At 49.1% G+C, this 12,738-nt stretch overlaps 1 protein-coding gene across 1 annotated transcript; it reads right to left on the reverse strand.

Annotated features, from left to right (window-relative positions):
* Positions 1–1,159: 1,159 nt before the first annotated feature.
* MCM2 (minichromosome maintenance complex component 2) lies at positions 1,160–12,504 on the reverse strand. The gene is made up of 16 exons (NM_001006139.2): positions 12,458–12,504; positions 11,922–12,109; positions 11,196–11,371; positions 10,595–10,858; positions 9,369–9,588; positions 8,873–9,080; positions 8,254–8,388; positions 7,856–8,047; positions 6,807–6,900; positions 5,928–6,178; positions 5,553–5,679; positions 5,241–5,353; positions 4,878–5,120; positions 3,920–4,102; positions 2,805–2,960; positions 1,160–2,208 (listed from the first exon to the last, which is right to left on the reverse strand). Exons 1-16 carry the CDS (start codon positions 12,461–12,463, stop codon positions 2,098–2,100), a joined length of 2,667 nt encoding a protein of 888 aa, NP_001006139.2. The 5' UTR covers positions 12,464–12,504; the 3' UTR covers positions 1,160–2,097.
* Positions 12,505–12,738: the final 234 nt, after the last annotated feature.

The following is a 12,738-nucleotide window of genomic DNA, read 5'->3' on the forward strand; positions in this document are numbered from 1 at the left end:
ATGGGATTCAGTTGTTTTGACAAGCTTGTTGCACCCCCCTATTACTGCTAGGTTTGCTATCTCAAGGCCAGCACTTTCTCGAGCAAGGTCAGTGGGTTCCTACAGAGCTCAACATAGCTCAGAGTTGCTCACCCCTGGAACTGCCTCTGTGCCTGGCCTCTGGCATTAGATAAGGTGCTAACAGAGCTGTGCCCAGAGCTCAGGAGCCACACTGGCTTTCAGCAAGACCTTACTCCATGGCTCCAGGCACACAGCAGCACTGCTATCCCCACCACAGATCTGACACACGCTCACATTCAGAGAGCAAAGGGCAAGATCAGGCAAGGAGGGCATGCCAGGAGAGTGACTCTGAAGGCTGCCTACAGAAAGCCCTGGTAGACAGAGACCCAGTGGGAAAGGAAAAAGCCAGCCAAAACAGTTAAACAAATACACAGGAGGGAGCTGGCAGACAGAAAAGGCAACACACTGAGCCAGTTTCAGGCTGAGAGTCATGTGCTAGGCCCCCAGCAGGGTTCAAGCTCCTAAATAACAACCAGGCTGAGAGGGGACACGCACACACACATCACCATGACAAAACTCCACAATGCTGGCAGCTAGGGACATGTCTGCTTGGCCAACACAGAATTGCAGCAGCCAGTTTACAAATTCTCCTGAGCAAAGGCAGGAGGAGGCTGGAGATACTGTACAGTCCCCACATCCAACCAGAAAAATCACATTCACTTCAGTAAACCTGAAGAGGTTTTACTACTTCTCCTAGACTGGTATCCCCAAGTGCCAGCCAAGGTGGCAGATAAGTGCTGTTCTAGAACAGCCTCGGGGTGACAGTAGCATTTAAGGGACAGAGTTCCACAGAGGGATCAAAGCTCCAGACTTGGAGCTGGGTGGGAATGGCAGCGTACGACTGTACTGTGCAAACTCATGTCTTGGTATCTACCCCCAAGGAGGACACGCAATAGCTGAAACCAGTATAGGCAGGACTTATCTCCCTCTATCTGCATGAGCAATGCCCACTAACTTGAAGACTGAACATAGGATGTACATACCCAGGCCATAACCCACTAGCAAACTGCTGAGCAGCTGGTGCAGCTTCAGATTGTTTAGCTATGCTCTTCCTCCCCACTATAACTGCAGGACTTTAAAAAAAAAAAGGAAACAAAAGTATTGGAAAACAAATTGTATTAAAATGTACACAGTAAGAAAATTGCATGTGAATTATCAGCCCATCTTGCCCTCCCTTAACTTCTCCAACTGAGGGCTTCTCTACTGCTACTCTTCAAAGCAGCAATCTCAATAAAAGGATATGAGGTGCTGCTCAGTTCAGGTGCCAGCACTTGGATAGAGCTGTAAATTCATATCAGTTGACAGCTGTGCAGAGCTATCACCCACCGAGTCAGGGGAAGCCCCTTCCCTGAGGCTTCTGGACACTGCCCCTGCATGTTTTGAAGATGCTTCCACTGCCCATTAAGATCACCCCTAATATTAAAAATCGTTAAGTTTTATTTCATTTCTCATCTTCCTCTGCCCATTCCCTTTCACTTGCAGAAACCAAGCAGGTCAGCCCATGTGGGCACCTGGGGAAATGTCAAGTGTCAGGTGTAAAGGCCTGGAGCTGAGCAGCTGGCTTGTTCACGGAGAGTTGAAAGCAGTTTCAATTATCACCCAGCAGGCTGCAGAGTCACCAGAGATGGGGAAAAAAGAATACTTGAAGGTGCCTGCAACCCAAGGGGCATGGATAAGGCAGACAAATGCCTTTCAAATGCTTCCACTCATCCCTCCTGCAGATGAGCTCTTAACAACTAGGGATAAATAAACAGCAAACATACCATCTATGTGACCAGCAATTCTCTCCTTGTTGGGCTCAGCTACAAAGCAGAACAACGCATAAAATTGCTAAACAGAACTGGCTGGGCATTTAACTACTTAACTCTGTTCTATTTACAACATCTTCAGCAGCTCAGCAGTTCCTTAATCCATAAGGCACAAAGCGAGTAAGAGAACATGTAGCTTAGTCCCTCTGGATCGTGAGCTCTGTAGCACAGCCAGGTGGACAGAAGCACAAAGGTTTCATCTTGCACATGGTGGGCTCTGCTGCCAGCCTCAGAACTGCTGGACTATCAGCTTCCGCTTCACATCACGGCTGAACCGGTTCATCTTGAACACCTCACTGTCATAGAAGGCAGAGAGGTTGTGGATGTTGATCTGCCGAGCCTGGGGAGAAGACAGAGCAGGGGAAAAGGTAAATGCTTATGCAGAAAAATAAGCGCCATGTGGTTTTCCACAGCAGAGGGCACGTAAAATTTGTCAGTCAGCAATCTCTGCTCAGCAGGAACCAGAACTGCAGTACCAGGGGAGACTGCAGGTCAGGAGAATAGAGCATTGGCAGAGCTCAGCTGAGTGAAGAGAGGATGCTGGCTCAGCATCTGCCTGCTCTCAGCTCGTCCTTTTACTTCTACTAGGGGAAAAGCATACTTATTAAACCTAGCTATTATCCCAAAGCTCCCAGTCCTCATCCAGTGAAAGGCAGTTTTGTAGGATCTCTGACAGAGTGAGGTCAGGATTTACCACTTCAACCTCAAAGCTTTATAGGGGTGCATGAGGACTGAGGAAGAAAAATACGGTACTCCCAGGCAAGACAGGAATAGAGACAAATGCAACAGTCCTGGTTCTGGGTTGAATTGTCTAACACTAGGTTTTTCTGGTACACTGACTTGGGAAGATATAAGCCATGAGAACACCTCAGTTTGAGGCTACTAACACAAAGCAGGAACCAACCCTACAGAAAGCTTGTTAGGATAAGCTCATACCTTATCCACCAGATCCTTCTCTGGGACTTCTATGGTGTCTTGCTGGGCCCCATAGCGGTTTCTCTGGTACATCACCTGCTCTGCAACCAGCTGCTTAAGGATGAACAGCAGCAGCTCATTGTTGTCTCGCTTGAAGGAAAGGTAGCGGGAGAACGTCTGGGAAGGATGAGACAAACCAAGAGGGTCAGGAACCCAGTGCTGCACTGCGGGTCTCCCATGCCCGAAACCAACCAACCCTTCTCCCACAGAGCACAAGGGGAACCAAATGACACCACTGTCACCTGCACTCTTAGTGTTTCCTAAGGGATTTCAGCCTTGTCAAGCTGCCACCTGCACATGCAGTAACAACACAGCTCTGTATTATCCAAGACGCTTCTGCCAGCTGCTGACACCCAAACAAAATCTCTGGAGAGTCCTCAGCAGCAGCCCTGAAGCCTCCCAGGGGCCGATAGGGTACCACTGAGGAGGTCTGCTGCCCTTGGGGGAAGGGTAGGGCAGTATCCCTTAGTCCAGACTGCCTTGTGCCCTGTAGACTCTCATGCCTGGCTGGCAATTTGCAGCTAAAGAGTGAGGCCACGAGTCACCCAGACGGAGGGCAGACACTCTGTGGATAGACGCCAGGCTGTGGATGGCCAAGAGCTGTTCAGAGCCAGGCCCTGCGACACAAAGGGCAGCCTCGCATTGAACCATGCTGTGAGCTGTGCTGGGATTATCCATCCCCTGAGGAATTCTAGAAAAACTGCAGAGAAACTACCACTGGCTGTGGCAGTAGTGGAAGAGCTGAGCCAAAACAGGAGGAAAAGTAGCAAAATAAGAGAAATACAGCAGTGTTTTGGATACAGAGGCTTGGGATACAGCTGTTCTCACTGTTATCTCAGCAGTGATGTTCTGTCAGGGCTAAGAGAGCCCTTACGTGCCCCACTACAGACTAGCACAAGGCAGTTACGCAGTGTCTTCAGACTCAGTTCTCCATTTGCACAGGCATGACACCTGCTTGTGCAGGACAGACCCCTACAGAGCCTGCAGGATGCTCTTCTGATACCCAAGGCAAACAAGAGGGCTGCAGCCCAACCCAGAGGGTCAGGGGAGCAGCTCTCAGCTCAGCTGGTACCTACCTTGCGCATGCTTCGCATGACACTGAACTTCTGTGTGTCAATGAAACTCTCCAGCATCACCCGGATGGCCATGTTGACATCATCCTCCACCACATAATCTCTCAAGTGCATACGGGCATGAGCCTCAGCCATCCGGATCATGGACTCAATGTGCCGCACTGTGATGGGGATGCTGCCAGTTGCCTAAGGAGGAAGGAGAAACTCCTTAGTGAAGGATAGAAGACATAGGGCAAGACTGGTGGTTTCTGGGTCAGGACCTGCTTTGCACTGCAGGAGGTGGCGCTTGGATCCCTGAGGACTGTGTAAAGCTAAGTAGGCTCTGCCATCTGCTGGCATATCCTGCACAGTGTGGTACAGACTCCAATATTTAACATTTTGATTTGGTAGAATACGAGGGAATGCTACATGGGGTCCCTCTTTGCCAGCATTTAGTGCCTTTCCAGGAACAGCAATCCTCACTTACCTTCAGCATGTGTTACGTGGAGAAACAAAAAAATGTTAGAGGAAAAAAAATTCCCAAGCTCACAAAGTCTGACCTCAAAAAATTCCACATGTGACTGGAGAGGATGAAATGAGCCTGAGAAAACCCAGATAAAAAGAGGATATTTCTACAGAACAGCTCCTTGTAACATAGCAAGAGCACACGGGTCTGAGTGAATGCAAACATCTCCTGTGGGCCTGCCAGACTGGGTCACAATGAAAAGACTCTGCTCTGGCAGACCCTGGTATGTGTGTCCAGTCCATCACACTACGTATTATCTACAAGCAAGACCCTGCATCTAATTGAAGAATCATCTGTTCAGCTAGATACTGTAGAATCTGCCTGTCTCTCACAAAAAAGTGACACAGACTCTTGTGACATGAATAGCTAGAATGTGTCAACATATGCTGGAGCAGTCACAGGCTGATTTGCAGTCTGGATACACACTTATTCCCCCTCTTTCCTCAGTATTCTCACCATAGACTCTTTCCTGAGGTCAGTGTACATCCGGGCCACTTTGTCCTGGTCCATCTGGTTGAGTTTGGGGTGGACCTTCTCTTTGGCATAGACGATATATTTCCTCAGGATCTCCTGGGGAAGGGGTTCCACCCCATATGTATTGGGAAGAATAACCTCATCAGCATCTCCATTCACTGCCTCCTTGCTACCTGGGTGGTGCTTGACATGGCTGTTAACAACAAACCGGGCAAGCATTTCATCCTACAAGAGAAAAGTGTAGTAACAGAACTGAAGACACCCACTAGACAGCAGAACTCTGTAAGCAGCTACAGCTGAGCATCCTAAAAGCCCAACACAGGCACATTCACAGCAAGATTTTACCTGCACAGGGTCCACTGTATCTCTCACCACACACAGGATATCAAATCGAGAGATGATGGGCTCTGTCAGGTCTACATTCTCCGAGAAAGTCAATGATGGATCATATCGACCACCTGGAGCAGAGACAAACCTCAACATCAACCACAGGCTTCAGGGCTGAAGCTTTGAGGTAAACATCGATCTCCTTCACAGAGAGACTTCACTGCATGCATCTGTGTTCCAGACTGGAGAGAAGGGAAGCTGCACGATAGCGCTTGAGACAACAGGACTGATGCTGGAGACATGAGTATTCCTGTGGCTCTCAGCACTTACCTATGGGATTGGCAGCAGCAATAACAGTGCAGCGAGCCTGTAAGGATGTGACAATGCCTGCTTTGGAGATGGAAATACTCTGCTGTTCCATGGCTTCATGTATGCTGGTCCTATCCTGGTCGTTCATCTACAAGAAAGCAAAGATGATTCACCTCAAGTCAACGTTGCCCAATGCACCAAGGGGAATTAGCTTGCATGGGGTGCTCTGAAGAGATAGCAAACTGTACTACGCAGACCAGCAGGGGTCTAAACATACTGCAGGAAGCCCACTCTGCTGGCAGATGGCACCCCAAGTTATCACATGTCCTCATCACAGGGGTTATGGCCAGCTCCTCCACAGCTCCGCTTTCCCAGAGAGATGCAGCTGGAACTCACCTTGTCAAATTCATCAATCAGGCAGACACCTCTGTCAGCCAGCACGAGGGCTCCTGCTTCCAAAGTCCACTCTTTGCTGACCGGGTGCCTCTGGACATAAGCTGTGAGACCCACAGCAGAAGCACCCTGGCCAGTGGTGAAGATGGCCCTGCTGGACACCTTCTCTATGTACTTAAGAAACTGTGACTTTGCAGTACCAGGGTCTCCACACAGAAGCACGTTGATATCCCCGCGGACTTTGTGTTTGCCACCTACAACAGCAACAGGAGAGACACACAGGCAGCTGAGTCCTCTGTGCAGGGCTTGATAGCAACCCTATCCCAAGCACCACAAAGCTGAAGGGAAGGCAGAGTATGCAGAGAAACCACTTCACAGGAAAGCGAAGGGAGAATCAGACATAGCTGTTGTCATATTTTGTTACGATTTAGAACATTGAGAAGAACCAAAAGTACTGAAGGATCAAATACAGCGGCACAAAAGCAGTGAGAATAAAGCAGAGCTTTTTCCTTTCCACAGCAACTGCAGCTTTTTAAATTGAGTGTAGAAAAGCATTTCTAAACCTGCGGAATGCATTCTTTTAAGATGATAACAAATCAGGACACCAACAGATCAAGCCTTTAAAGGGGCATCAAATATGACTTCCTAGAGGAAGAGGGATAAAAACATGCCTAGGCTTGCAGCAGGAGCTGTTCTCAGTCATAGTGTTTCTACTATCACACTGAAAACTGGCGTGAGAGAACAGCCACTTCAATCAGAGATTTTCCTCAGTCTGTTCACTTTTCTGTCACCAAAACACACAGACAGCTCTAACCACTCATTGCAACAGCACCGACAAACCCAGATCCATGGAATCAGCCCTGCACAACACATTACACTCACCTGGGTTTTTGGGCTCTCCACCAAACAGAGCTAAAGCCAAACCCCTCTTGATATCTTCATGCCCATAAATGGATGGGGCAATGCTGGCAAAAATCTGAAAGGAAAAGCAGAAAGTTATCTAGGGACTAACATCTCCCAGTCTGGGCAGAAAGCAGCATGAAAACCAGCTTGGATTCATCTGTGGTTGCCACTACTATAGAGGTGTCTTCAAAGAGTCTTACTGCCCCTGCTGAGGAGGATTTTTCAAAGGCAACTATCAACCCAGAGTCACATAAAGTTGTTGAAAAAAAAACTAAAAATGATGCCATTGGATCACAGGAGACTGCATACTCTGGTGCTGGAAGCAGCAGCCACTGCCTCTACACTCCAGCTGCACACCACAGTGGCTGTTATCACCTGTTGCAAAGCTGGAGACCTTGATTCAGTTTGACACCTATTCACTGCATGATAGCTGTTGGATGGGCTGTGTTACACATGAATCACAGTCAAATATGATGAACAGTAGGCTTATTTTCTCCTGGGTATTCTGATAACAGCCTGATGCTGGAGACTACTGATTTTAAAACAGTTCTGATTTAAATGGAGCTTCTCTACCCACCAGAAACAACACAGTCAATGTTAAAAACTGTGCAACCAAGGCAACAGAGTGAAGTCTCCATACTGGAGAGTTTAAACCCAACTCAAGTGAGGTTGAATTTGCACCAGTCCAGAAGCCTGCTTTGGAGTACTGTATTCAGGTCTCAGCATGTAGAGACAGACAAAGCTAAGACCTCCAGCACAGTTTAGCTCAGAGAAAGAAGGGGAGAAACAGAAAATTTCATCTCCAGAAGAGCAAGGAAAGTGTCATATTTGCATCTCTCCCATAACTCATGCTTATCAACAGCTGAGAGATGACCCAGGGAGAGAAGAGCACCCAGGGAACTGAGATTTCTCAAAGTCTCTCTACCCAGTGTTTAGCTAGCTGACACCTCACATCACTTTCTGATCCAACTGCCAGATGATGGCTGGCTCTCGGCAGGAAAAGAAGGGTGTATTAGTGACAGACCCACCTTCTCCCCAATTTGCTCATCCTTGGACAGAGCCACAAGCATTTTCACATCCTCATCAGTCAGCTCCCCTACGGCAAGCTTGTTGTCCTTCTTGGCAATGTGGTTGGCCAGGATCACGGTTGCAAACACTGGGAATCCATTGGCAGTGTTCAAGGAGCCATCATAGTTGTTGTGATAGATCCCTGTGAGCTCCTGGGAAGCAGGAGATGGTCCGTCAGTGCACGCACAATATCAAACAGCCCTCTCTTTCCACTTTAAGCTACCAGACTTGAAAGTAGCTGCCCAAATGCATCTGAAGACAATCTTCCCTCCTTCACCTCTGATACAATTACTGATGTCCCCCTTGATGTAATTGTCAAAGAGTTTAAAAGTGCTCTGTGCTCACTCCGTGTACTTACAATCTCATCCCCTGGCTTGCAGCTGTCAACCAGATCAGCAAGGAGAATGGCATCCTTGGAGCGGGGCAGCCTACCAGCAGCCACCTTGCCAGGGCTCTCCTGGATTTTGATGCGCTGATAGTTCTGATAGACAGTCTGCAGCAGGAAAATAAAAGTTAACCAGCACGTCTGGATGGCATCGGCACTACTGCTTTTAAAAGGCACCTTACTGGAAAAAGTCTATTCAAAGATTTACTCTATTTTAGCTAAAAAAACTATAGGAGGATGGAGGTTGACAGGAGCAATTCCAGACTGTGACAGACAACAACGTTGACAAATCTTTTTTCCATATTTCATCACTGAGTTTCAGCTTCTGTGGTGTTTGTCCAACCTGTATCAGTTCCTGGCAGAAAGACACCCCACTCACAATAGTTAAAAATATCAAAGCAAAGAATAAAAGCCAGATGCTCCACGTCAGGGATTTTGCTACAGTCCTCTAGTTTCCTTAGCTGGTAGATCTGGAAATACTGACCTAACTTGGAAAGGAAGACAGCTGGACAGCTTTTGTCCAACCTGGGCAGGACCAGCAGCATGCTTCATTTGTGCAATTAAGCAGCTCCCAGGCACCCACATCTCTTACCTCTTCCATGTTGATTTCAAAGGGGCCAAGAGACTGACACTCTGGGCAGGAACCAGGTTTCACCTCCTGGTTCTGGGACTGGAAAAAGGGTCCCAAGATGAAGCTGCACTTGGTGCAGTTGTACTTGACCATGCTCAGCTGAGGCAGGACCCCTGTGCAACTTGTTACCACTCCGCTGGTCCGGATCAACTGGTTCAAATGTAGTTGCCTGAAGAGAGACACTGGATGTCTGCAGGGCACAGAAAGCACTACACCCTGCAGATGCATTTCTGCTCGAAGGCACACCTACCACAGGCCTTCTAAAAAACAATTATTGGTAGGAAGATCAAGGTTTGTGTTTTCTCTTAGGGGACACTGGAAGTTCAGACTTTTTCCATTGTAAGCTTAGCTGATCTGTTGGGTTTATCTGGAACTGTAACTTATAGACTAGTTCTCCTTAGCACCCCCAAAGCCTGCTGTACATTCTATAGCCACTGCTGGCAGTTCCGCTGCTCACCTGAGTGATCGCAACTCTTCCACTAGTGGGAGATGGGAGATACGAACATGGATCTCTTGAGCAATACGATCATACTTGGGGTACATGGCCAACACCACTTCCTTGGCTGCTTCATCAAAGATCTTCAGCATTTCTGCTGGGGCTTCAGGTAGAAAGTAGGCAAGGACATGTTCCTGGGCAGCCAGATCCTCGTAGTTCACCACCAGACTCTCTCTGTTCTCTTAAGAAAAAGAAGGGGAGCATTTCATTTTCAACATGCTCACTTCTCAAGCAGCCTGTAAAAGAGATCCAGAACACACAAGCCTGTTTCCTACAAGCTGCAGCTTGCAGGTGTCTGCATCTCCCCTGAGAAATGTGGAGGTCACCAATTTGAAAATGGCTGGAAAAGTCTTTTAAAGTTATTTTTCTAACTTTTTTTTTTTTAATCAGTACTGATTTTATGATTGTATCTCTCCAGTTCTGCAGGTATTTCTCAGGCTGTGCTCCTGATACTTGAAAGCCTCAGCCCAACAAACAACTCTCACACAGACCTCCAGGAAGCAGAAGTTAATAGCAGAGACAACTGCACTGAATGGCTGGCAAAAATCTTCTGCCTCTGATGTTCCCGAGAAGGGGCAAGACAAATGCCTTTATTTTCTAACAGTATGTCACTGACCATGATCCAGTACTCAATCTTCTGACTCAGTATAAATAAGAAATGTGAGCAACTGCCATTACAGAAGTTGTTCTTAAACGTGACAATTTCAGCTTTTAAAAATTTTCAATGACAGTTTCTGTCAATGACTGCTTCTGTCAGTGAGTAGTCAGAACACAGTGCTGCAACACAGACGTGATTTTCAAAGTCACAGGGTCTATTTGTGGCCCCGCACTGGACAACCCAGTTTTCAGTGTGAGAAAGTAACTGCTGCAGACAGCAAGTAATTGTTGTCTCTTTCAGATTGTGAGCATGCAGCCCACTGTCCGCTGCCCCACATACTTTTTGCCAGCATTTCTAGGATATGAATATTAATGAGTAGCAGACACGAGGGGCCTTCTAATTAGTCAGACAGAATCAAAGAAGGTAGTCATGATGTTTCCCATTATTCATTTATCTCTACAAGCATCAGTTTCTTAAAGTGCTGACTTGGTGTCTGGGACAAACAGGATAGGCGGAAAAAAATCCACCTGTGGGCTGAATCACTGCAAAGGACCACAGTCCAATAAAGAAGTTTACCACCCAGCTGTACCTTTGCACATGTCGCTGATCCTCTCCTTGAAGACATTGTGCCCATGGTCATCCACATGGGTCTTCAAGAAGTTCTTGAAGCGGTGGTAGATCTCAAGCCGGGGAGCTGCCATGGAAACCCACTCCCTCACCGAATGCCCTTTCATGTCTTCCAGATTCTCAATGCTCTCTATCATGTCTTCATCTTCCTCCTCTACGCCATCAGCAGCCCGCTCCGCCAGCCGCCTCTTCCGCAAAGGACGGTCTTCGTCTTCATCGTCACTATCTATGGGTTAGGGAGACAAACTGGTCAAGGTTGGGTTTCCCATTCCTCCTCTTTGGACTGGTCATGGATGGACTGCACGGGCTGAGGAAGCAAAGAGGCTGGCACTTAAGATACAAACCAAAAACCACCCCAGGCCCAGCCAGACTCCAGTTCAGCTCCAGCCTGGTTCCTGCACCTTCCATGGTAGCTGAAGTCTTTTAAAGGAGAAGATTTGTATTCAACAGCACTCAAACATGTCCATTAACGTACCAAGGAAATAAGTCCAAACAACATACTTCTAAAGTGCATTAAAGGCCCTCTCACCCAGCCCACAGAAGCCTCTATCATCTCCACCTACCATAGAGCAGCCCCCTCCTCATGCGGCCCATGCCCTGCTCCAGCTCACGGTCCCGCTGCCTCATTACTCTCTCTGCAGCTTCCCGCTGGCTGGCAGTCAGCTCCTCCACATCTTCATCATCCAAGGCCAGGCCCTCTGCCTCGTAGACATCCAGCTCTGGGATGGGCCGGTAGTCCCTAAGGCACACACACAGCATTGAAACAAACTCCAGAAGGCATTTATCCAGCTTCCCTTAGCTACCAGTGAGTCAGGACAGGTGATCTGCACGAGATAGAGCCTACTGAGTGCTAAGGAGCAAGGAGAGACGCCCTGCGGTACAAAAGGCTCCAGCACCAGGATTACAAATGCCAGAACTCAAGCTTCTGTATTGCACAGTTCACCAGCTGGTGGACAGGCCTGGCTGAGTAACAAAGCATTAATGTTTATGGTCGCAAGAGCAAGGAGCTGGGCTAGATGTGCATCTCACACCTTGAGATCCAGGTTTACCCTCCCTAGATCACAATAGCACTTTGCTCCTGGTTTGCAATGCACTCTGTGCTTCCAGAACTTTACAACACCATGCCCTGACATTTCTTTCTTCACCGTCCAGCAGCTCTTCAGACCCTTTGCTCAGCTACCAGCACCCACTGCTGGTAACTAAGCAGTGCAGTGCAATTAGAATCCCAATAACAAAACCCCAGCCACAAACACAACTTCCCAGATGCTGGCTCTCAGCAGCCTCCTTACCTCTCCATCCCCTCTCCGATGAGCTCTTCTCCTTCTTCCTCATCTTCGGGGAGCCCCCCGGTGCCCAGGAGCCCTTCGGACTCATCCTCGAAGGGGGGCAGGTCCCGGCCGGGGCTGGACGTGAAGGCATCACCGCGGCGGGAGCTGCGCACGGGGCTGGTGACCGCCGCCTGCGACTCGGAGGAGTCCTGCAAGGAGGGGAGAGCGGGTGAGCGGGACTGCCCCCTCCCCACCACCGGGACAGGGGGGCTCGGTGCTTCCGGAGGGCCGAAGGGGAATGCTGCTCAGCGATGAGCCCTGCTTCTCCGAACCCTCCCAAAGCTCCCTTCTCCGATACAGGGCCGCCAGGAGACTTCCCACGACATGTGAAGTGTCCCCGGTGAGCGCACGCCCATACATTTCTGCGCTCTCCCTCCTCCCCCGCCCCTCAAAAAAACCCAGCAAACAACAGGATTCCTCCCAGGGCGGGGAAGAATGAAGGTTTCCGTCCCGAGCCCGTCCACCCTTTCTCCCCGGGCCCCGTCCCGGCCGCTTACCGCCATCGCTGCTTCCTACCCCGCCGGATTCCGCGCGAAACTGCACCACGTGGTCGGCAAAAGCGCGCGAAACCTCATGAATAATGAATATCTCTGCCGCCTGCCCCGTCCCACCTCGTGAATATGCATAAGGCGTCGCTGTTCGACCAAACCCGCGCTCGGCCCGGGGCAGCATGGCGGCAGCGGGCGCACATCGGGCGAGTGCAGCCTGAGCTGAGCGCTCAGCCTCTCAGAAAGCTGCGTTGGGCAGCTAAATCCATCACTGAATGGAGGCAGCTGTC

Source organism: Gallus gallus, chromosome 12, assembly GCF_016699485.2.
Source record: "Gallus gallus isolate bGalGal1 chromosome 12, bGalGal1.mat.broiler.GRCg7b, whole genome shotgun sequence".
NCBI classification, from domain to species: domain Eukaryota; kingdom Metazoa; phylum Chordata; class Aves; order Galliformes; family Phasianidae; genus Gallus; species Gallus gallus.